General features: G+C 36.8%; 1 protein-coding gene across 13 annotated transcripts in view; it reads right to left on the minus strand.

Moving 5' to 3' along the window:
• Positions 1-26,209, minus strand: part of MCTP1 (multiple C2 and transmembrane domain containing 1) — a 560,962-nt gene that overhangs the window by 80,246 nt on the left and 454,507 nt on the right. For all 13 annotated transcript variants that reach the window (XM_057541264.1, XM_057541263.1, XM_028162670.2 and 10 more), the window contains one exon: positions 16,600-16,719. In XM_057541264.1, the coding sequence (XP_057397247.1) occupies positions 16,600-16,719 (120 nt within the window). The remainder of the gene's footprint in view (positions 1-16,599; positions 16,720-26,209) is intronic.

Genomic DNA, 26,209 nt, shown 5'->3' on the forward strand with positions numbered 1-26,209 from the left:
GTGCGTAATTGGCTACGCACAACTGCCCCACAAATGCGCAGCCAGAATCACCCAAACACAACTATTTGCTTTTACATTTGGCAGAAAAGTGTTGTGTTAGCGAGAGGCCTTTGTGTTGTGTTGTAGCACCTGAGTGAGGGCTTTTCCCCTCCTCCAGTGACTTTTTAATGTTACAACATAAACATCTACAAGTGAGGATTTATAATACAGATGGTTTCCTAGTGATGCCTTTAAGCTGCTTCAGAATGTATCCCACTATTATGGTTTGCTCAGATGAAGCTTAAGGTGCCTTGAAAAATGGAGATGGTAATAGCACCTTCCCCACAGTGTTGATTAGGGGTCCAATGAGACAATGTATTTAAAGTATTCAGCACAGTTCCTGTACTGAAGTACTAAAAAATGTGAGCTACTAATAAAAGTAGAAATAACATCAATAATATTTAAACATTAATTTTTGGAAATTAAATGATATATATATTTTTTCCTGGGCAAAATATTCAGGGTTCTGAATGACATACACAATTCTGGTTCATGTTTCATTGACACTAAGGAACATATAAAGGGGCACAGGTAGAGTCATGGATAAAGATTCCCAATTAAAATAATGGTTTTACAACTAATTTTCAGGCTTTAAGGGTCCAATGAAATGGATGGCTTTAAAGGCAACAGTGTCTCAGAAGCTGGGCTGTGCTCTAAGACATAAGCCCTGGCCAAATGCAATGAATACAGAAACTGCAAACTGAGCTTTTAAAAACAAACTGTATATATCACTGAAGTGCATTTAATGATTGCACAAAATTGCAACCTTTCCCAGAGAACTCAAGTAACACCTACTATTTAGAAAGAGAGTGCTGGAGTTTAACACTTAACTAAGGAAACAAATAAAATAAAGGAGTCCCAGTCTCAAATTCCAGCTCTTTCCTCTTCAAATAAAACCAAATAAGTGCTACATAGTTTTGTTTTCAAGTATACAAAGTCCAGTTGCCCAAACATTTGTCAGCAATAATTTAATAACAACACATCTGTAGGATTTCCTTGAGGAAAAAAAAAAACGAAGAGTGACAAAAATGCATGTGTTAGAAAAGATAAATTTTTACAAAGTTGGGTTTTTTCCTCTTTTCATAAGGGGGAATATCTCAGATTGGCCCTAGAATTCTTTTTCCAAATTATGCTTTCTGATACCTTGCTTGAAAGCAAGTAGTATTAATCAAACAAAGGAAGGGCACTAGGGAAATCAGAAAGATGTAATGCAAGCAGTTAAAAGTGACATGACCTTCTGTAATGTCGCCCGTCACAGACTTATATGCCACACACTGGAGGAAGGTCTTGAAAGAAACTGATTCTTGGTACTATTCCTTGAATGCAATACTAATAAAGATGACATTTAAAAAAACACACGTAGACAGCGCCTAATGCAGCGTTCCAGCTACATTACAGCCAAAGAATAAGCAGGTAACACTATTTTTAAAACCCTAATATTTCTTCTTTCATAGTCCACATTAGCTGAACATTTGTCATTATCATATAAAATATAATACGTAGCTGTATATTTTAAAAATCCATTTTCAAAATGGAGCAAAACTGCATCTGAAGACTCTGTATATTTTATACAGTTGTATAGGAGGTCTATTAATATGACTTTTAATTATAATTTGATACAACTAAATGCTTTATGATTTGCAAGGAAATAAAATTTTAGTTGGCTGAAAATGTTAAAAATGATGCTGGTAATCTGAACAAAAATATGACAATATGTTTAGAATTACTCCACTAGACAAAGATGTATAAGGGAGGGGACCAGCAGGATGCAGAAAAGGCAGACCAAAACAGTAAAAGGATGAGGAAAAGTAGATTCGGGTAAACTTCACTATTAAAATCATCACGGGACTGTGGATACTAAGTCCTGCTTTTTAATACTAATCTAGGGTGCATGTTTGAAAGCTAAAATGACAAAAGGGGGTTAAAAGTTCCATGAATAATTCTTAAAACACTTTGTATTATGATTTTCCCAGGGCTAAAGTCTTCCACTTATTTATATCTCTTTAAACAAAAAAGGAAAAATCTTGGTTATGTTACCTTTGTAAGATAAGTATTGAGTACCACAAAGCCAAAAACCCTGGAAAGCCAAAGCTGACACAAACCAGTTTCTTTTATATGTTTACTTTTTCCCTCAGAAATAATCTTTGAATTAAATGGATGTTTTTCTATGTTCAGAATGAATAGTTGCACAATTCAAATTGCTTTACTCAAAACGGTCTATAAAAAAGCAACACATTTAAATTAAAGAAGAAATCACTGCTGTCCAGATGTGCAACTGTGATGTTAAAAAATTAAAGAAAGAAAACTGTCACAAAAGAAAGAAGTTTCATATTTAATTTTATATTCATAGAACATCCAAATGTGTACAGATGCTTATATTTGGATACATTACAAACTAAATGCTTATTTCCACTCTAGAGATATGGAGGAATTTGGGTAGAACAGTTTGCTTCAACATGGTCTGGAGTTCATTTATACCATTTTGTGTGTACATAAACCAAGCAGAACAGGCATTTGTGTGCCAATGGATGTATTACACGTGCAAGTATCATATGAAATTATTGAAAGTCTATGAATTGAGAAGATGCATATAACCAACCACTCAGATTATTTCAGATCACTTAAAAGCACTGGAGGTTGGGCTGAAGACTTTTGTGGTCAATAAGATCATTATAGGTGCGCCTGTGCTGTCATTTTCACCACAGGACACCTGCACCTCTCAAGATGTTTGATAAGGAACTTTTGCGAAATGAATGGTGCAGTTAACCTGTACGTATAATTTACTCCACATCTGAAAGAATAATAAAACCCATAAACAGGTCTGGAATACACTGTTTAGTCTATCTCAAAAGCAACTGCATGTATGGTGGCTGCTTAGTTTGATTCACGCTATTAAGAATTTGACCTTGGAGTACTTCAGCTACAGTAGTCATCAAGATAACTGAACCACTAGATGTAATAATAATTAGTGTGATAGGCTTGCCAGTGAAGCTGAATATATTGCAATACAAAAGAAGGCAGACTAAAAAGAAAAGCATTATTACTTACTGCTAAAAGACTTCCGGATTTTTACAGAGACACTCAAATACAATTATGTCTTCTTGCAGAATGCGTTTCCTTGGCTCATTCTGGGAAGTGCCACGTTATAATTTAGTCTGATTCTTAATAGGAAATGTGGCTTTAATGTGGCTATCAGATGACTTTTGATGCATGCCACTGATTACATACGGCCTGAATTCTGCATCATCAACAACAGCATTCTTATGTGCAGTATAATATGCTTTGCTGTAAGGTGCAAGGACGGTAACTTTACTTTACTGGCCAAGAGTATGTAACCTTTTAGTCTTTGCCAGCTTAATATGCAGAAAAACCCTTCCATTAAGAAAGGCTAAATACAATATAAATTCTATAATCAGTATTATCATCTTAAATGAATTTCTTTTCATATTTCCTTCTCAGTATTCTTAAATGTTCATTTTTATACTTAGACAAAGCACTGTGAACAGATTTCTAGTGTTTATTTGAACTATGTCTCCATCTAAAGGCTTCACAATGTATTGTATTTTCGCTTGTAGGGAAAATTCTAATCTTGGCATCTTTACAATATTGCATGTTAATTTGATTGAGCAGGGAAAAAACAGGTCAACTATTAACCTGCAATGTGCTTTTTAAATACTAATGCTTTCTTGAAGCAATGTTATTTTTCAGGTTAAAAATTATACAAAAGGCCAAAAAATTGAATTGTTTAATGTGCTTTGCAAATGAAATTAAAAGATAACTAGACTTACCACTAATCTATTTTATAAAATTTACTATTTTCAAAGCAAAACATTTTTGTTCATTAATAATAAACAGATTTCAAATAAAAAAGAAAATTATATGCTTTAGCCTCTCTCTATAAAACCAAGTTTCCATTCCAGAAGCACAAATTTGTAACAAAAAAGGGCACAATTTTAAATGTCTCAGGTTTTAAAAACAACCTTAGGAATTTTTTTAAAGTGTCTAATACACATTATCTATTTAAAGCATTTTCTGCAAAGCAGGGGGAGGGAGCTGCTATGATCTCCAGTCTTTTCCAGTCTTCTCAGAAATGTTCTTCACTCTAACCCCATCAGATATGTTTGGGAGCATTAGAGTTGCAATAGGCAAGAAGTTCTTTTCAGGTAAATGTATAGTTTAGCAGATATAATAAAGGTAAATGCTACACTTCGGGAAGATTAGGTACCTTTAAACAATAGAATTTGAAAACAAAAAACCATTAATCTTGGAGATTAACATGAGCAAACTTTTGAGCCATATTGCTCTGTTAGGTTTGATTTACTTTTTACAAAAATTCACTGCTACTGCCTATTTTAAGCAATGTAATTGGGAGTAGTAGAGGGGGTGAGAAGAATAGGTGGACATTTGAAGAGAAAAATACTCTGATGCTAATTTGATTTTTCTTCTTCTTGTTTTTCCCTTGTGCCTAGAATATTTAGAGGCCTGAGAACATTATGTCAGAAAGTCTAACTTTAAAAATGGAGCAGATTTTGAATGTCAAAAAATCATAGAAAACTTCAGTTTTTTCCTTGTATTTCTTTTCTATAAATAATAATGATAAAATATTTTTTACCTTTTTTGTAAAGAATAATCACCTCCCAAAAGACAGCCTATGTAGGTCTCTACATTGGAACTGGAAAGAATGTGTGTGGTGAATGGTGAATTGTAGCACAAAAGCCTGCATGAAAAGGATGTTCAGGAAACCTCACACAAAACCTCTGTATCCATTTTATCATGAGCTTCCCAGAGCTCTATATTCTAGGAAAAGCTTGCCTGGTCCACTTATCATTTCAGCTTTATGTAGTGTACTGTGTGATTGCTAAATTAGTGCATAATGTATTTATAATATTTATAGTACCAACATTTAGTTAAATAACCTTTATGTAAGATTTATGTTGAGTTTTTAAAAATTTCTCATTTAATGGCAAATTATGAGGAACATGTTTCATAAAGATAATTCTCCATTTAAATTCATCAGTCCATTAAATATTAAAATTATGTTTCTGATGCAATCGAGAACAAATTTGTCCAGCTTCAGTGATTATTTGCACTCATAAAAATTAGGCTTGATTAATAAAATTTAAATGCTTGATTAAGTTGACATTTTCATGTTCTATTCTGATTTATTAAAATTAGTCCCTGTGCCCAGGCCTGGTATGCTAGTAGGTTTACCTTTCTCCTTCTCTTAGTCAACATCCAGAGTGAAGCTGTTAGGAAAGAGTATTTTGCTATGGACTCAGTGATGGTTTCAGGGAAGGAAATGCCCTGTTCTCTGCTCATTGTGCTGCTGGCCTTTGTCTTTATGCCCTGTGAATGGTGGAGATTTGTATTACTATAATCAAGAAAAATGTTTCTTCCAAATATCTATGGATATGATCTGTAAAATGGCATACATTTTTGGTATTTCTATAAATTTCAGTTTTCAAGAAGCTTTAATCTGTAGAGGATTGTTCATATTTCTTTGTCAGCTTTTTTTGTTGATAAAAATGTAGTTTTCATTTTGTGGGACTTCCATATATATAGTAGGGGTATTATAGACACAGGAAATCTTTCTGTGGCAATTTTACTATCTTTGTCCACAAGTTCAAAACCAAGAAGGACTAATGGCCATGGAAAACCATTCTCTTCAATAGTTCTTACAAGTGAACTGTTTAAGAGATGTGGTTACTTCTACTATGTTTAAACACCCATTTTACCCCCACTGGTTTGCCCTGTTTTATACATAATCAGGTGCCTAATTATCATTTATTGAGCACTCACTATATGCTTAACACAGTGTGCTGTCTTTTTAATCCTCATAAGACCTCAACAAAAGTAGGTATTATCCCCATTTTACTGGTGAGGAAACTGAGGCTTAGGGAAATGAACAAATTCATACAGCTAACAAGTGGAAGGTCTGAAATGTAATGCCAGGTCTTTGTAATTCCAAAGTTTGGACTCTTAACCTCTACCAACTGTAAAGTGGTAGTGGCAACACTCATTTTTAAGATGTTTCTGCTGTTGCCCATGGGAGTGTAACATATCTGGAAACTTTGTTTAGGTGAACTGTCTCTCATTTAAGCATGTTACCAGAATATTGTTATTGTTTAAAAAATAAGTGATATGGTATCATGACTATTTTCTTTTTTCTTGAATGATGAAGTAAATTCAATAACACATGACAGAAAATGCCCTTGAAGGCATATTTTAGTTTGGTTACCTGCACATACTACTCCAGTTCTATGTACAGAAAGGCTTTAAAATTACATGCTCTTAATAAATTTATCTCATGGAACACTAAAAACAAAGAATACAAAACTCTCAGGTTTATTGGACTCCCAACAATGGTTCTGATTTATAAACTTTTTCCACAAGCAGATAAAGACATATCACTTGGTTTCTATTTTTAGTTTGTTAATTGAAGTCTTGCCATTTCTTGTCCCCTTTCTGGATTAGGGACAGTAAGTCTCCACAAATATTGTATGAAACCTTCAGCTAACACCACCCCACCACACAGGGCATGATGCAAACTAGTCCTGGGATCATGAGTCGGCCAGAAGGTGCTTCTGTTGGTCCCACGTGCTATCTCCCTCACCATAATGTGTCAAGGAGTTTTGGCTATCTACCAAGAGGAGGGTGTAAAATCATTTAGAAAGAACCAACAGAACATCACTAGAAATAGGTGGGAAAACACAGCCACCCTGAGAAGTGAGACCCAAACTGTGGATATCCTTTCTTCTTCTCTCCTAAGTCCCACTCTTCAACGACAGAAATGACAAAATTGTGGAGGCAGACCTTTTGGAAAGAGAATAGAAATAATAAAACCATTTGGTTGACAAATGGGTAGATGCTTGGGTTGGACACTTTGGAAAACCATTGAGATGGTGAATTCTTTGGATCCATGGGAGACTTTGAGGAGAGTTTAGGAAGTTGGTTTTCCAATGAGTTCCTGGGGATCCAGGAGTCAACTGGGGTTCAAATAAGAGAAATTCAGAAATTCAGAGAAATTTATGGGGGCAAGATCTTCAGGTTTCCTTCAAGGCTGCCAAGACAATTCATTTGGTGGAAAAAGAGCTGGGTTTCAGGGCAGAAATCTCTATAGGAATGAAGAGTATCTCTTTACCTTGTTACATTCTCATATGTATCTCTGGGGAATCTGAGCAAGGTGGGAGCGATTCAGGAAGATGGTGAGGGCTGCAGTATGAGAGTAACTATAAGCGTCCTCTGCGGCAACTACCACTAACTTTAAATTCTAAATATCTCTCCTGAGTCCTAATAGATCTAAAGCAAAAGAAGTCTGCCTTCTAGACAGGAGGATCTTTAGTATATTGACTTTTAAAAATAGAACTGTTTTCCTTTATATCTTTCTCTATGTGAACTGACATGTCACGTACAGGTAACACTCATCTTCCAATCTGAAGTTGAGCTGCAGTTTGAGAATAGAGTAAAAAGATAGACAATGCATTGAAGTATTAAAGGCAAACATGGAGTTACTGAGTGAAGGGACAGACAGAAGGTTGGAATAAGAGCTGTGGCCACAGATAGGTAGACCCTCTTTCTTTATATATGCAGCACACGCACACGTATCTGGGATGATCTAAATGTTTTTTGGCTGCACGCTCTGCATTTCATGTATAGACCTCGATCACTGCACCTATTATACCCACGTATTCCACTTAGTTGTTTGTTTCCCTCACTAGACCACAAACTGTCATGGGCAAGGACCAGGTCTTTTTTTCTCTCCTTCTTTTCCATCTCTCTCTCTTTCTTTTATTTTTATTGAAGTATAATAGATTTACTGGGACCGGGTCTTAATCATCTTTGGACAACAGCTAGCACAGTGCCTGCAAATGTTCAATACATTTTTGTTGAATGAAAATTAGACAATTTTTGATGTGAAAAAAAAATCAGATTAACGTACTTAGTATTCATTCATTAAACATTTCTTTGAGCAACTACTGTGCTGCTATATCTGAGACATCTTGTTCTGTGCTGGGATTAGATACACAGATGGAAGATACAGTTAGAACAGTCTGGGGCAGGTGAAGAAGACCCCCGGTGAGCTTTTTATTATAACACAGCTAGGGGGATATGGGAACTGAGAGGGGAGGGTTCACTTAAGCTCTTGGAGTATATGATGGTAGAGATGGGTTGGCAGGGGTAGGGGTGGGTGAGAATGGGCAGGAAGTCAGAGATGGCTCGCCAGGGGAAATGATGAAGATAATTGGTGGTTACCCAGGCATATATATATATAAAATATTAAAACGTTAATGGGTGGCAAATCAGTATTAACTACCAAAAATATTCAAAATGCATATACTCTCACCCAGAAATTCTCCTTCAAGGACTTTGTCAAAAGACATTACCGGGCTTCCCTGGTGGCGCAGTGGTTGAGAATCTGCCTGCCAATGCAGGGGACACAGGTTCGAGCCCTGGTCTGGGAAGATCCCACATGCCGCGGAGCAACTAGGCCCGTGAGCCACAATTACTGAGCCTGCGCGTCTGGAGCCTGTGCTTCGCAACAAGAGAGGCTGCGATAGTGAGAGGCCCGCGCACCGCGATGAAGAGTGGCCCCCGCTTGCCACAACTAGAGAAAGCCCTCGCACAGAAACGAAGACCCAACACAGCCATAAATAAATAAATAAACAAAAAAAAAAAACCCTGCAGATTTCATTTAAAAAAAAAAAAAAAAAGACATTACCGACGACCTGCTCAGAGATTTGTTTAGGATGTTTCTTTGCAGCATTCTTTGAGATGGCATAAACACTGGAAACAAACATTTCTAAAATGAGTGTTTAATTGAGAAAAAATAAAGTATTCATATGGTGAAAATTATTCAGTCATTAAAAATCATGTTGTTTTCCAGTAATTTGAGGGAAACTCAAAGTAGGTATGCTAACAGTGCCTTTAATGTGATCCAATTTTCGTAAAAAATAAAATATATATGACAAGCAAGAACTACACCTTACATTCGCAAACATATATTTTTTTAAGAAAAGAGTAGAAGCTATAGAGAGAGTGTATTGACTATTTGGGAAACTACAAATACACTCGGCTCCAGATGCTGCTGCCGCCGCCATAGCTGTCCCAGCCACCCTGGGTCCTCCTCTGTCAAGACCATGTCAAGACCCCATCCCTCAAAGCTCCCCTTCCCCCATAGCAGAAGACCACTATTTGACCTCCTCCTCCACTGCGGGGCCTTGACCTGCGCACGCCTAGGCTCCCATCTGCTCATCAACACCCACAGGGTCTCCTCCAAGTTCACGGTGCACCTGGAGGAGGAGCCCTGGAGCTCATCCCAGAGCAAGGTGCCCCAGGAGAGCCAGGCCCTCGCAAGGGAGTGTGCCCACCTCTTCGTGGGCGGGCCTTCTGAGCTCAGCCCCTTCGATGTTTGGCTCCTGCAGCAAGGACTTCAAGCGCTCCAGCCACCTGTCCTGGCACAGTGCCACACATCGTGCCGGATGGCGCGCTGCACATCTGTTCTGGTGCCCATGCGGCTTCCAGGCGCAGCACGAGCACCTCCACTAAGTTCAAGACCAGGCCTGCACTGCCCTTCCCTGGGCCACCACGTCTGTCCCACACAGCACCACCCACACAAACTCACTGCCAGTGCAGAGGTTACTGCCTTATCCTAGACCTCAGTTTCCCCAACTATACAAAGAGAGAAGCATCATTCCTTCCTTCCTTTGCTTTCTGTTGTGTTATGTGGACCAAGTCTTTGCCCACCCTGGGCCTGTGGAATGGGTGCATTGGAGGAGAGGCAGAGAACACAGGCCTGGGAACCAGTTGGAAGTGGGTTCCGGTCCCACCGTGCTGTGTGAGCCTTTGCAAGTGGCATAAGCTCTCTGAGCTTTGTTTTCCTGCTCTCCCAAGTGGTGAATGATTGCTTTCTGGGTGAAAGAGATGACAAAAGAGAATGGGGCACTGTCTGCTTCATTTCTGTGCCTCCTCCCTTCTGCCCACTATCTCCACCTTTTGCTCATTAAACATTCCATTCTCAAAACCAAAAAACACACAAACAAACAATCCTGCTGGAATACAGGGGAGATAAAGCTGAAGCTATATGGTTTGGGTGGGACATACACATGAGGAATCTTCTATGCCATGCTCAAAGATATTATGGAAAGACAAAAGTAGCAGAGGGAAAAAAATCAGCATTTTGTTTCAGAACTATCACCTTCCTACAAGTCTTGAGGTAAGAATACAAGCTGTGATTTTGGGGAAAGTTGCCAGAAAAATACAAGACATCCAGTTAAATTGGAATTTAGATAAATACTGAATATTATTTTTATATAAATATCTCCTGTTGTTTATCTGAAATCCCAATTTAACTGGGCATCTGTATTTTTCCTTGCTAAATCTGGCAACCCTAAACTGGGAACAAATTCAGAGGGCTTCAGGGGTTGGAGCTCGAGGAAAATTTGCAACGCAGAAGGCCTTGGTCACCTGAGAGAGAGGGAATGTAGCATGGTGGTGGGAGTGGGGCATTTGAGAAGAGTGGAAAAAATGTGGAAATCCTGTTGGGGGATGTCCAGAGCCTGACGAGGTGATGGTCATCAGTGTACAGGGCACCAGTCTTTAGACTGAGTGATAATCTGGTACATCTAAGTGGTTGAACAGATTTGAGAGGGTCACAAGGGATGAAATTTTCTACCGACATCTGATTGGCTGTTGGTTTCTACCTCTTTATGCTTGTGACTGTGTTGGAAAAATAAAGGTCTGGTTCTTTTCATGGTCCTCCTCACATTTTTGCAAGCTGGTGACCTTCTTAAAAATTTGAGAAAATTTGTTGAAATAAGCAGGAAAAAGAAAAGAGTGATCATCAATTTTTAGATGTGTTTACAGGCTGTATGACTCAGTGCTGCTTCTGTTAAGAGCAAGTACGTGGTCTTTTCTGGTACTGAGAAGCAAACTCAGGAGGCTCTGATCTATGCTACTTTCTGTGAATGATAAAGCCCTTATTGAAATGCCAAGAGTCTGACCACGCACCAAAAGTGCTTTTCGTATGGAGTCCGCCCCTCTCAGCTCAGCTTTGGCCAGTCTTTTCAGATCCTGTTAGGAATATTTCACTTATTCAATAGTCTACTTATTCAAATATTCCATTCCACCAGGAGGACTTCTTTGGAACTGAGAGTACTGGCTGAGAAAATAATAAATGAGTTTGATTTACAGGAAATCAGGTCAAACAAACAGATGTTTCTTTGGCAGATGATCCTAAGTTGTCCAATCAACAGCATTTATGGTGGCAAAGGAAATTCTCTCCTTACAAGCTTTATTTCTAGACATCAATGTTCTGGGCCTAAGTGGAATAGTCCCAACAACAACAAATGTAGTCAGTGCTATTCTAAAGGGGAAAAGAAGCATGGAGGGCTTTGCCATGTGAGGGAACTAACAAAACATTTCAGTATTTCCTAAAATATTTTAGCAGACAGATTTGGGCTCAATTTGTATCACAGTGAGATCATGAGTCAGAGAATGATTTCATTGATCTAGCCTACTCTTCAGTCTTTTAATGACTCCATTGATTAGGCAACTAAGATTGTTAAGTGGGAGGCATATCATGACAGTAAAAATGAATGCTCTTTTAAAATGTAATTAAAAAGCACTGCTTGAAGAATTTTTGAATGTCAAAGATATTCAAAGATTTTCTTCACTAATGTGAAGGATTTTTAGCTTTAATTTCCTCTTCCATGCTCACCTGGGTGGATGGAAGGTAGTCCTCCCGGTCATGAATGTTTTTTGAAATGAACGGGGTCACCTGGGATCAAACAGGTGATCAGTACCCATTCTTGAGAGGTCACCAGGTACCTCACAGGAAGGAATCTGGGGATACCTGGGATTCCAGGTAAGGCTCCAAACACTTAGAAAGTGGATCCCTTGGTAAAGGCATGCCCAAACGTGTACCACAGAAATACCCTGAGGCTTCAGAACAGGGCAGAGCTGGGTTTGCGCCCCACTTACTCTGTGGAGTTTGTTATTCATCATTCTCTTTGATTCTGAATTTCCTCTTTTGTAAAATGAGGATAAAACCATTTAGAATCATTTACTAGATATAATTATTATGAAGTAAAGCAGAAACTAACACACCATTGTAAAGCAATTATACTCCAATAAAGATGTTAAAAATAATAATAATAATTAAAAAAATTATTAGAAGAATTAAAGGAGACCATGTCTCTAAAAGGCTTAGCAGGATACCTGATACATTCAAGTTGCTCCATTTTCCTGAATGAGAGGTGAGGAGGACATGGGGGTGGAGTGGGGAAAATGAGGGTTTTCCAACAATCTGTTTGCTTAAAGATAGAGTTAGTACTACTGACCATTCTGAAGCTTAAAGGAGAAATGTGCTCAAAAGGTACCCAGGGAGACCTGGGATGGACCAAAATATAGCCTCAAGAGGAAATGTAGTTGCGAGGTGTGATAAGGAGTGCAAATTTCAGAAAGACTGACAGATCCTAACACCCACTCTGCCACGTTCTAACTAACTGTGTGCCTTTGGAACTATTTAACCTCTCTACCCTGTTTCCCTGTATGTGAAGTAGGAATGATGATACCTGTCTCAGTGAGAGTATAATAGAGCTCTGGTTTCTTTGGCCAACCTGTTTCTTTCATCCTCTGAGATTTGATTTCCCCTCTCCCAAGGAAGGGCTCTTGTAGCCATGCTTCTTCCATATATGTTCCCTTCCTTGTCACAGAGAAGAGAATAGGCGGTCACCTGATTTAGGAGGCCCCAACACATGGGCTGGGCTGACACAATCATCTTCTCTCTCCTGGGGGAAAACTAAATGACATGATAAAAGAAAGTGCTTAACACAGTGCCCAGGGTGTAATGAGGATTCGAAAATTTTTAACTCCAAAGTAAAGATCACTTCCTGGCATCTACTCTTACAAAATCTCAGTTTATAGTAACTGTAATGTGGATAGTTGGTACAAGCCCAATGGGCAGTGCAGGGGTGATTTTCCCCTGGTTCTGGAGTGATGGCTTAAACCAAGAGAAGTATGACATTCATGCCACAGACATTTCTGAATGAAGTTTGTATTAAACAGTTTTCTCTGGAAAAGTCTAACAATTCTTATGCTATAAATTTTAATGTCATGGTCCAAGTAGAGATAGATTTATATCTAGAATTGCTTATTTTTAACAAGTCTGACTGAGAAACAGCAGAGGTGAAATACCATTGCTAACCACACCTCTTTCTCATGTGCATCTCTAAGTCTACAGCATTAGACTCAGGAACGGCTGTTTCCTTATTCTGTCCTCAACGGGTTCAGCTCATGATATGCAGCAAAACTTACTTGGCAAGGATTACATCTCATTTTTTCCATTAAACTAGAACAGGCACCATGGTGGGGAAAAGGTAGGGGGTTTCAGTTCCTGTGATCTTTAAGTCTCCAAAAAGGAAATGGTCTCCTTAATAAACAATAAACAGACAAAGAAATCCTTTCCTATTTTAGTATTAATCTCAACTATCCACCAATATTTTGAAGACAGAATTTTTACCGAACTATGTACTTTTTATCTTTCACAGTATTTTTTTCCTTTTCTCTTACAACTTCTTATGTCATGGAAATATTATTTTCTTTTCTCTTTTGCTACACAAACCTGAAGTTTATTTTGATTTGTTTTCCTTTTATAATTTTCATCCTAATTGAACTTTCTCAGCTGAATAATGTACAGATGATTTTTTGTGTGCGACAGAATATCCACCACCCTCCCCCGCCCCCTGCTTTTCCTGAAACAAAGTTTCCTGATTTGGAATCAGCCAATGGTGTGATTCATGCACTTCAGAGATTCCCTAAAGTTTTCACACATGCTGAAAAATTCTGCATTGTTTTGGGGATACCAGTAAGGACTTAGGGCAAAGTACCATTCTTCCGGGGCTATCCACTACGCAGCAGATAAGTAGTCAGGCACAGCATAGCAACCCCTACAAACACTGTCGCTTAATTTACATATATGTGCTTGTGAATATGTGTGTGTGTGCAATCTGTAACCAGCAAAGTATAACCCAGGTTTCTTTTCAAAAGGAGCAACCAGTTCAAATGCACAGCTGGGTATGGCAGAAAACACATAATTAGACAAATTGGATTTAAGAGTTACGTAAGGTCTCAGCTGAGCCAGTGAATGAGAAGCTGAATGAAGCGTTGTGATTGCTGCTCTGGTGCCTGGAAAGAACAGAATATGTGGATATGTGTGTTTTGGGCAAATAAAAGGCAAGCACGGGGAGTTATGGAGTGTAGTTGGCATTCCATGAAAGTTAGACTGTAGCATGTTTCACAGTGGCCTGTGTTGGGGAATAAAATATCGTCCATGGCTAAAAGGGGGATTCAGTCAGAGATATGCCCACAAGGAAGGATTTGTAAGTACTATATCAGAGTTATATTTTGGGGGGAAAAGGGCAGTAGAAAAATTTACATAATATGTTAACTTTTCAATAGGCTTATAAAAATTCTCAGAGAATCTTAAGTACAAGGGGATACATTATATATTATTACTTTCCCTCTAAAAGTGGACCTTTCCAGCCAAGGCAGGTATATCCTGAAGAAAATAACAAGCAAAGTCTATAGTTTCAGAATTTTTTACTAAGAATACTCAAACCAATGACTAAATATTGAAGATAAGCCCCCTCATAGGATTAAGAAGCTGAAACTAAATTACCACTTTTTTGCAAACATTCTTATTTGCAGATTTGTCTCAAGGCAACTGAATGAAAAGTAGATTTTCGTGGGATGAATTGGGAGATTGGGATTGACACATATACACTAATATGTATAAAATAGATAACTAATAAGAACCTGCTGTATAAAAAATAAATAAATAAAGTTAAATTAAAAAAAAAAAAGTAGATTTTCTTCTCTCTCGACAACCTCCTGGAAATAAATGGGACAAAAAGGACTTGTCTCAGAGAGTCCTATCTTCTTAAAGAAAACATCCTGGATTAATTGACAAAAGTACCTATTAGTCCCCATGACACCAAGGCTTATGGCATTTGGGGCTTGTCTCTCAGTGTGCAAGTTAAATATATATCCATAAGTCCTTGCCAATAATAACAACGTCTTGTCTGTTGATGCTGCCTAACCATTAAAATCTGTAATAGCGATCTCATGTTTGGTTTGATAAACTTTACAAAAAAATGTTTGAACACCTCTAATTTGCAAAACACGTGCTAGAGACGGTGGCAAGTACAAAGATGAACAGTTCCCTACCTCAAATTTATAATCTCATGAGAGAGACAGAAATATATCAAATAACATAGGGAAATAAACATGGTGTGTTGTTGGCAACCTTGCCTTGGTACTTGGTGGTTGTGCATCTGGATTTTTCTTTTATTTTGATGATAAAGAAAATTATTTTGAAGAAGTCTATTTTGCTTGTGTAACCATTTAAAGTATATTTTGCTTGAGTTATTTAAAAAGAATATTCTTTTATGTCATAGGTATGTCTGTGCAATCATTATGATGCTATTATAACAAAGTATTATATAATACTGCTAAACTTATGATCAAATAACTCTGTTTCCTGCGTCATTATGGGCACAATAGTTGGCAAAAGTCCTGATTATCAATCAAACGGAGGCCCTTAACGGCAAAAAAAAAAAAAAAAAAAAAAAAATCAGTGTAATCTGATGTGGACAAATAGCTACCAAATAGATCCTTATGTTTGACAAACCCTTAAATTATTCTCAACAGCTGTCTACAGAATTATAAAATTGCAAATGTTCTATGTGGATAAGACATTCCCCTCCCATTTATTTACATATGGGAAAGTTTTTCAAGCTGTATGTTTGCTAGGGGTGTAGTGACTGAGATAGCCTAAGGGGAATGAAGACTGGTGGGAGAATAACAAACGTGATTATAATGTGGCTAGCTTCTGCTTCTCAGTCTAAAACTCTTTGAGAGAGAAAAGGTTGTCTCACACATTCTAAAAACTTTCAAAAATGCCGGAGAGGGCAAGTGAGTGCAATATAACTTTCCTTAGGTTAAGTGAAAGCTCTTGATCCATGAGCCAGCATCCTAATACACCCCTGACACAGAGAAGGGTATTTGTTGTTGTTCAGTGAATGAACACTGAATTAAGGTACCTTATGCACTTTTCTAGGCCAACAACCATCAAGTCTTCCTTCCCTCCAATGACAGACCACAGAGAACTGTCTTAGATAAAATACATTCGTTTGGTCTGACCATAGATAATTTTGTGATATTATGTCTTAACTCAGGATTCATTAAGACATAAAAACAAGTAAGGAGCATAAAAGAAATAATCATTTGGAATAACCGATTTATACCTAAAAATCATAACTCATTCTTTGGTGTGCTCTCAATTTTAGTTCCTACCAAAATGAGTAATGCTAGAAATAGGTGAATACTTTCTATTGTGTTAGGACCAAAGAGCTGTTAGTTTTGAACTGATAAAACTTTCCTCCAAACTTGAGTATTTACAGACAGAATTTCTGGTTTGCAAAACCGAATTCAATGTTGATCTTGCTGGAGAGATTAGGAATAAGAACAAAAACACATGCAAATAAGAAAGTAGAGACTTACTGTATCGCGTTGCCTGTTATCTTTCCCTGATATTATCAAGAAGTAGTTCCATGTCAATAGTAACAACAAAACCATTGGTATCATGTAGAGCTCAAAGTTCCAGACAACAAAGAGAAAGAGCTGGAGGAGAGAGAAGGAAGAAGAAAAAGATGAGTTAACTCTGAATTTCATTAAATGGCCTCTCTTATCCATACTGCACTTCAAAAAAGCACACAATTAAATGCTTCAGAACAGAAAGATTTGTCTTGAAAACAAAAACTTGAGAACTTGTTAGGCATTTTTCTAAAAGCACAACCGACCCCTGGAAAGTCACTAAGATTTTTACTTGGTTTAATTTGTATGAAGGAAAAACTGGTATCACTACATTGTCAATGAGGCAATTTTAATTTTTCTCCTCCAGTGAAATTATTGTTAGGTCGGACAAAATAAAGTTTTAAAAAAGAAAGGCAGCAAAATGAGCTTCACTACATTGTCAGAAATAACTGGTCTATCTGCCTTGATGATAAAGGATGAATCACCATTTAATGTCAGAAACTTTTTTTAACTCTCACTTGGATAATACAATGTAACAAGCATAATAGGCAGATGAAAATACCAAGTCTACACCAGAGAGCTCCCAAGATTTCACATTATGAATAATAGCACTGCTACCAACAAGTATAAAAAATTCAGCCTTGCCATAGAAATCAAACAGCTATTAAAAAAATGGAGAAACTTTGTCAAAGGAAAATTTTAAATGTCTACCTTTATTATCTTTTAAAACTACCTACTTCTCTAAGTATGTAAATGAGTTTTAAAATTGTATGAGGAATGTAAGTTTAAGAACTCACCTAGGCTGGCAGAAGGAACCATTTTAAGAGCATCTGCATCATAAAATAACCAGCAATGGTTATAAAGTGTGACTCACCCCCATTCCCCACCAGACTCTTATAACCCTGCACAGATCATCTAAATTCTCTGGGTCTGTGGCCCCTGCTGCCAAATTAAGGTAATTTAAGTCAGATGGTAGTTAAGAGCCAGATTCCACCCTTGGTGCTAACTAGTCCTATAACCTCTGGCATGGTATATATCCTCCCTTTAGTTTCTTCTTCTGTAAAATGGGGATGATAAGAGTATCCACCTGAGAGGCTGTGACAAATAGTTGAAATGTGTTAAGGATTTAACACACTGCTTGGTACGCAGTAAATGCTCAAAAAAAGTATTGTGTAAGTGATATCAATACCTTACAAAATTGAGAAAGTCAACTATTTATTAACTAAGGTCCTCAGGTAGTACATATTCTAATACTGAAAACTAGAAAGTCATCTGCCTGCTAAGCTTTAGCTGAACCAAAGTATAATTGGGAATTTGAGCCAGCTGGTTGGGGTCATGCAAACATCCTGCCTTTGACAGATCAGAAAGGGTAGGAGCAGTGCCCTAAGAACACTCACATCAGGCACAGCAGCATGGGCTGTTCGCAGCCTTCTTAACAAACCTCAGCCAAGCCCACAGCCTATTCAAATTGCAGAGAAAATGAACCTGTATGGAGTGGTAGAGGGACCCCTGGCCCACGGGCCAGAAGACTGGCTCTGGGCCTTAGAAAATCACTCTCCCTCAGTGTTTTCATTTCTCAACATAGGTCTGTAGATCTGATCCCCTCTAACATCCTTTCTCTAATATTTAAAATGACTTCATGATGTTACTGTACCATCAGGGATTTTTTTAATGTGATATTAAATTTTGAAGACTGTATATTTTACTGAATCCTTTGATATTCATAACCCACATGGACACCAAAAAGCATAAATAATGGTTTAGTAACCCAAGAAATGAATTTTGTACAGAATTACATGGTAACCATAGATTCAAGTTCCTGAATAAGAAAAATCTCAAATATGTTAATGCGTGGAACATGAGCCATATATTCTCTTTCACCAGAAAAGTATAAAGATTTCTAGAAAAGGAAAATATTTCTATTTAATTTTTGAAATATATACAATATATTTAAAGATGATACAAATTATAACTGATGGCTATGATTATTCTATTAAAGTATATTTTAAAAATATAATTTTTTATTCAGGAAGTGATTTAAGGCAAATTTGATAGACATCAACATATATAAAAGAGAAAATTATTTTTTGCTAGAATCCATATTAATTCTTTACATATTTATTTGTAAAATTTAGACAATCACTAAAACATAAGCTCTTTAAAGGAAGGGATTTTTTTTCTTTTTGCTCACTGTTCTATCCCCAGAGCATAGAATGGTGCTTGGGGCATCGTAGGTACTCAATAAATATATATTTGCTGAATTAATGAATAAATGGATACTGGGTTCCCAAGTCATTTAACATAAGTCTACTTAATTATTTGCATTAGTAAAAGTCCTATAGAGCCACTATTTAAAACCAAGTGACATCTGGAAAATGTATTCAGAATTACAACCTGTGATAGCACTAATGAATTTCTCCCTGAGGCACATAAGGTCGAAGAAGTACCTTAGTACTTCTAGAAAAATTGTCTTTCCATTCTGGCTATGCAGTCATGAACCGTCTTTCCTCTTAGACCTTCCTATATAGTTGCCTTTTCCAAGTACATTCACTTGACTCAGTGTATTCTGGTCTCATGGATGGGACTCAGATTATTCCATTGCTAAATATCACCAATTGTAATGATTTTTAACCTACTGAGCAAATATATTCCTCCTTGTAATGGCCACTCATTGGTGTTAGAGTCCTGGTGTTACCCAGAGTGAATTTCTTGTTCCTTTATGTATTAGTGTTAGTTGTAGGCCAGGTATTGCACCAAATAAACTTTTCATATGATAATTCTGCAAGTTACCAAACCACCTATCATGTCTTTTTCTTCTCTAGGTTCAACATCACTAGTTGCTTAAAGTACCAGTTACAAGGTATGGTTTCTGGACACTTCTCCATTGTGGACATCCTCTCACCACATCCAAATCAATATATCAATAGCTTTCTTAAAATATAGCACTCAGAAGTGACACAACACTTCTTATGAATACATATGGTCTTAATATGCCCTAACAACATGAACACCAGGACACAGGATGGGAAAAGATATAGAAGAGAGAGACAAAGAAATAAATTGCATTAGCTTTATGAATTCTCGTAGTGGAAAAATAGTCTCCTTCCCCATTATGTGCTCTTTAAGAATCTAATATTTGGATAACTAAGTAAAGAGCCCTTGCTCTTGAAAATATCTTTAAAAAACAAACAAACAAGAGGGCTTTGAATAAACTATAAATACAAAAGCATTTTTTTCTCAAAATTTAATTGAAGATTTCAAAAGGTCAAAAAAAGAAACAGCATGATATATTCTTGCCTACTTTGTTGTAAATTAATTGACCATATGTGCAGGAGCCTATTTATGGGCTCTCTAATCTGTTCCATTGATCTAGGTGTCTGTTTTTATGCCAATACCATACTGTTTTGGTTACTATAGCTTTGTAGTTTAGTTTGAAATCAGGGAGCATGATGCCTCCAGCTTTGCTCTTCTTTCTCAAGATTGCTTTGGCTATTGGTGTCTTTTGTGGTTTCATACAAATTTTAGGATTGCTTATTGCTGTGAAAAATATTGTTGGAATTTTGATAGGGATTGCATTGAATCTGTACATGGCTGTGGGTAATATGGACATTTTAATAATACTAATTCTTTCAATCTGTGAGCAAGGAATACGTTTCCATTTACTTTTGTCTTCAATTTCTTTCATCACTGTCGTGTAGTTTTTAGTGTATAGGTATTTCACTTTCTTGGTTAAATTTATTACTAAGTATTTTATTCTTTTTGATGCAACTGTAAATGGGATTGTTTTCTTAATTTCTCTTTCTGATAGTACATTGTTAGTGTATAGAAATGCAATAGATTTTTGTATATTGACTTTGTATCCTGCAACTTTACTGAATTCATTTATTAGTTCTAATAGTTTTTTGGTGGAGTTTTTAGGGTTTTCTATATGCAAAATCATGTCATCCATAAATAGTGACAGTTTTACTTTTTCCTTTCCAATTTGGATGACTTTTCTTTCTTTTTCTTGCTTAATTACTCTGACTAGGACTTGCAACACTATGTAAAATAAAAGTCACAAAGTGGGCATCCTTGTCTTGTTCCTGACCTTAGAGGAAAAGCTTTCAGCTTTTCACTATTGAGTATGATGTTAGCTGTGTACTTATCATATATGGCCCTGGTTATACTGAGGTATGTTGCATCTATACTCACTTTGTTGAGAGTTTTTTTAATCATAAATGGATGTTGAATTTTGTCAAATGCTTTTTCTGCATTTATTGAGATGATCATATGATTTTTATCCTTCATTTTATTAATGTTGTATATCCTGTTGATTGATTTGTGGATATTGAAGCATCCTTGCATCCCTGGAATAAATCCCACTTAATGATAGTATGCGATCCTCTTAATGTATTGTTGAATTCAGTTTGCTAATATTTTGTTGAGAATTCTTTCATCTGTGTTCATCAGGGATACTGGCCTGTAATTTTCTCTTCTTGTGGAAAAGGGAAGTTTCTTCAATAAATGGTGTTGGGAAAACTGGACAGCCACATGCAAAAGAATAAAACTAGGCTGTCTTACACCATACACAAAAATTAACTCAAAATGGATTAAAGACTTGAATATAAGATCTATAACCACAAAACTCCTAGAAGAAAACATAAGCAATAAGCTCCTTGACATTGATCTTGGCTATGATTTTTTGGATCTGACTCCCAAAATAAAGGCAATAAAAGCCAAAATAAACAAGTAGGACTACAACAAACTAAAAAGCTTATGCACAGCAAAGGAAATCATTGACAAAATGAAAAGCCAATCTACTGAATGGGAGAAAATGTTTGCAAATTATACATCTGATAAGGGGTTAATATCCAAAATATATAAAAACTCATACAACTCAATAGCCAAAAACCAAGCAAACTGATTTAAAAATGGGCAGAGGATCTGAAGGCACATTTTTTCCAAAGAAGATGGCCAACAGGCACATGAAAAGATGCTAATCATTTAATCATCAGGGAAATGCAAATCAAACCACAATGAGATATCACCTCACACCTGTTAGAATGGCTATTATCAAAAAGTCAAGAAATAGCAAGTGTTGGTGAGAATGTGGAAAAAAGGGATCCCTCGTGCACTCTTAGTGGGAATGCAGATTGGTACAGCCACTATGGAAAACGGTATGGAGGTTCCTCAAGAAATTAAAAACAGATCTACCATATGATCTAGCAATTCACTTCTGGGTATTTATCTGAAGAAAATGAAAATACTAATTCAAAAAGATATATGCACCCTCATGTTCATTGCAGCATTATTTACAATAGCCAAGATATGGGAACAACCTAAGTGTCCCTCAATGGATGAATGGATAAAGAAGTTATGATATATATACAGTGGAATACTATTCAGCCATAAAAAGAATGGAATCTTACCATTTGCAATAACCAAGATGGACATAGAGGGCATTATGTTAAGTGAATTATGCTAAGTGAAATAAGTCAGAGAAAGACACCATATGATCTCACATATATGTGGCATCTAAAAATGAAACAAACAAATGAAACAAACAAATAATTAAAAAAACAGATTAGTGGTTGCCAGAGGTGAGGGAGGTGGGTGAAATGGGCTAAGGGGGTCAAAAGGTACAAACTTCCAATTATAAAATAACACGTCATAGGAATATTGTGTACAGCATGATGACTATAGTCAATAATACTGTACTGCATATTTGAAAGTTGCTAAAGGAATAAATCTTAAAAGTCCTCATCATAAGAAAAAAAATACTTGTAACTATGTATGGTGAGGGGTGGTAATTAGATTTATTGCAGGTGATCACTTCACAATGTATACAAATATTGAGTCATTATGTTGAACACCTGATACTAATATAGTGTTATATGTCAATTATACCTCAATTTAAAAAAAGAAAAAGAGAATGGACACAGATTAACAATAAAAGGTATTTATTAAACACCTATGTGCTATGCAATACTGGGTGTTCAAAATTAAGATAAGACATGGTCTCTGGACTCATATTGCTAAGAATCACTAAGAAAAAAGCAATTATTCTCTATAGTACTAGTGATGATTCTAATACTTGTCAATAGCGATGATCCTCTAACAAAGAGCTCTCAGAGGAAGAAAGGGGCCTTTTAGCTTATTCTCTCCACACTGAAGCTTCCTTTCTCCCTGGAGCTGACTTGCATGAAGATGGGATCCTTTCCTTTTTCCTACAAAATACCAAAACACTCCTGGATGGGTCTTCAGTGTTTCACCAGGGCAGCAGGAGAAAGAAGGAAGCTCAGAAAAACTCCAGGAAGGCTAAGACAATGCAGGATCTGTCCTTGGTCCTGACCACACTTTTCATAAGTTTGGGGTTTGAAAAAAAGAGACATAATGGGCTAAAATGGGACCAAAAAAGCAATTTTAAAAAAATATAAACCCAAAAATGCCTAGGATTTTTTGCGACCCATATATCCAGAAACCTTTTTGCCTGCATGGGACATGGAGAGAGCATCTGATGATTCTAGAATTTCTCCAGGTTAAACTAGGTAATAAGGACTCCTGCACATTTGTACAGTGTTTAATTTCCTTTGACTTCATCACTATGACATCCTTTCCTTATTTTTCCTCTCTCTCTCTCTCTGTCACATTCTCCTTGCCTTTTCCCCCACTCCCCCCAACACTTTTAATAAGGAAACTTGGACTATCTATATTTTACTTTCATAAAATCCATGACCCCATACCAAACAAAACATCTAGCCCTACATTAGTTAGCCTTGCTCATTAGAAACTAAAATTATTCCAAGAATTTGGTGGTTTCCTTTTTGCAAATTACTAGATGGTTGTGATTTACTACTAAAACTCTGTATCAGAACATCTTCATGGGACATTAGAAGTACACACTACCTTCTTCATTAGAAAAAGGATATTGTGAGTTTTACACATTATCCTGGATGGTAGAAGCTCTTTGTCAATCTGCCTTGGACTGTTAGCCACAACCATGGGATCCCTAAAAAAGCTGCTTCAGTGTGATGCACTAGAAAGAGCATGGGAGTTTGAATCAGGCCCATGTTTTTATCCAAGCTTACTAGTCACTATCTATGTGATGTATTACTAGATTACTCTTAATTTTATAATCTGAAAGTTAAAACTATACTATTTACAGATTTGAGATGGAATTAGCCTAGTGCTTGGCACCTGTAAGATGCTCAATAAGCATTAGGTATTATTACAAGCAGGAATATATTGGCTCATACTATATGTAATTTTTTTGGCCCTTCTTGTAGCTCATCACTTTCCCTATTCCACTCTAGAATCCATAGGGTGGATTCAAGCATTAGAGCTACATTTAAAAAGCTACGTCAACTACAACAGGAAGAGCTGATAAAGCGAGTGTCATTTTCAGTACTTTTATATTTAGCTTATAGTGATTACATGCAGTAATGACCCCAATTTGTTCATATCTCCATGTATCCAGGCCTTTTGAAATACTCTCCCATGATGACACTGAGATTAGACATAGGACTTGTTTTGGCTGCGGGAAGAGTTGTAAAAATGCTGAACAAAGAGGCTTAAAAAGCATTTGCTCATTGGGTTTTTCCCTCTGCACTCTTCAAACCCTGAGCCCATGTCAACAAGCACAGGCTAGTCTGCTGAATGATAAGAAACATGTGATACAGTTGTCTCCATTGCCCCAGTTGGAAGCCAGACAGTATCCAGAAGCAAAGTTGCCTAACTGGCCAGAAGCTGACCAAAGATGCATAAATGAGCCCAGCTGAGAACAAAAGAAATACCCAGCTGAGCCTGATCCAACTTGTTCACCTACAGAATCATCACTAAATAAATGGTAGTTGCTTTGTGCTACTAATGGAGTGGTTTGTTATACAGCAAATGCTAACTGATACATATTTTCTCTCCAAGGAGACAGTATGGTAGAGTAAAATATGGTCTGGACCAGGAGCCTGAAGAAGTGCTTTTAGTTCCATTTCTGCTATCTGATCATCATAGGACCTTGGGAAGGTCAGTTATTCTCTTTTATTTTAGGCTATTATCTATAAAATGGAAATGGTAATACCTGTCTATTTCACAAGTAGGCTGTGGGAAACAAATTATGTAATATATGTGAAAATGCTTTATCAGAAAGTACTATACCAATGTAAGTAATGTCAATTTTATGCTTTTCATATTTAAAATTGTTTCTGAAAAATAAGAGACTTTATAAAATAATACTCCAAGATAAGTCAATATGATAATTGTTCTTCGAGCAGTTATAGAAGATGGATGGTGTTCCTTAGAGGGATTTCTGTGTGGTCTGGGAGGAAGGGGTTTGCTGGAAGGAAGTCATAAGTATTGGGTTGGCCAAAAGGTTCGTTCGGTTTTTTTCCGTAAGATGGCTCTAGTAGCACTTAGTTGTCTTTAACTTCATTCAAAACAATTTTGTTAGATTGTATGTGACAGCTGTCATACCAGCGTGCACTTAAAAAAAAGCTTATCAAAACTGGTGAATTTTTGTGTAGCCATTTTATTATTGAAGATGGAAGAAAAAAAGCAACATTTTTGGCATATTATGCTTTATTTTTTCAAGAAAGGTAAAAAGGCAACTGAAACACAAAAAAAGATTTGTGCAGTGTATGGAGAAGGTGCTGTGACTGATCAAGCATGTCAAAAGTGGTCTGCAAAGTTTTGTGCTAGAGATTTCTTGCTGGACAGTGCTCCATGATCGGGTAGACCAGTTGAAGTTGATAGCAATCAAATAGAGATATTAATTGAGAACAATCAACGTTATACCACACGGGAGATAGCTGACATAATCAAAATATCCAGAGCATTGAAAATCATTTGCACCAGCTTGGTTATGTTCATCGCTTTGATGTTTGGGTTCCACATAAGTTAAGAGAAAAAAACCTTCCTGACCATATTTCTGCATGTGATTCACTACTGAAATGCAATGAAAACGTTCTGTTTTTAAAACAAATTGTGACGGGTAATGAAAAGTGGATACTGTACAATAATATGGAATGGAAGAGATTGTGGGGGAAATGAAATGAACCACCACCAATCACACCAAAGGCAGGTCTTCATCCAAAGAAGGTGATGTTGTGTACATGGTGGGATTGGAAGGGAGTCCTCTATTATGAGCTCCTTAAGGAAAACCAAACCATTATTCCAACAAGTACTGCATCCAATTAGACCAACTGAAAGCAGCACTTGACGAAAAGCATCCAGAATAAGTCAACAGAAAACACATAATCTTCCATCAGGATAATGCAAGACCGTATGTTTCTTTGATGACCAGGCAAAAACTGTTACAGCTTGGCTGGGAAGTTCTGATTCACCGCTGTATTCACCAGACATTGCATCTTTGGATTTCCATTTATTTCAGTCTTTACAAAATTCTCTTAATGGAAAAATTGCAATTCCCTGGAAGACTGTAAAAGGCACCTGGAACAGTTCTTTGCTCAAAAAGATAAAAAGTTTTGGGAAGATGGAATTACAAAGTTGCCTGAAAAATGGCAGAAGGCAGTGGAACAAAAGGGTGAATACGTTGTTCAATAAAGTTCTTGGTGAAAATGAAAAATGTGTCTTTTATTTTTACTTA

The sequence above is a fragment of the Balaenoptera acutorostrata genome, chromosome 2, assembly GCF_949987535.1.
Source record: "Balaenoptera acutorostrata chromosome 2, mBalAcu1.1, whole genome shotgun sequence".
Taxonomy (NCBI): Eukaryota; Metazoa; Chordata; class Mammalia; order Artiodactyla; family Balaenopteridae; genus Balaenoptera; species Balaenoptera acutorostrata.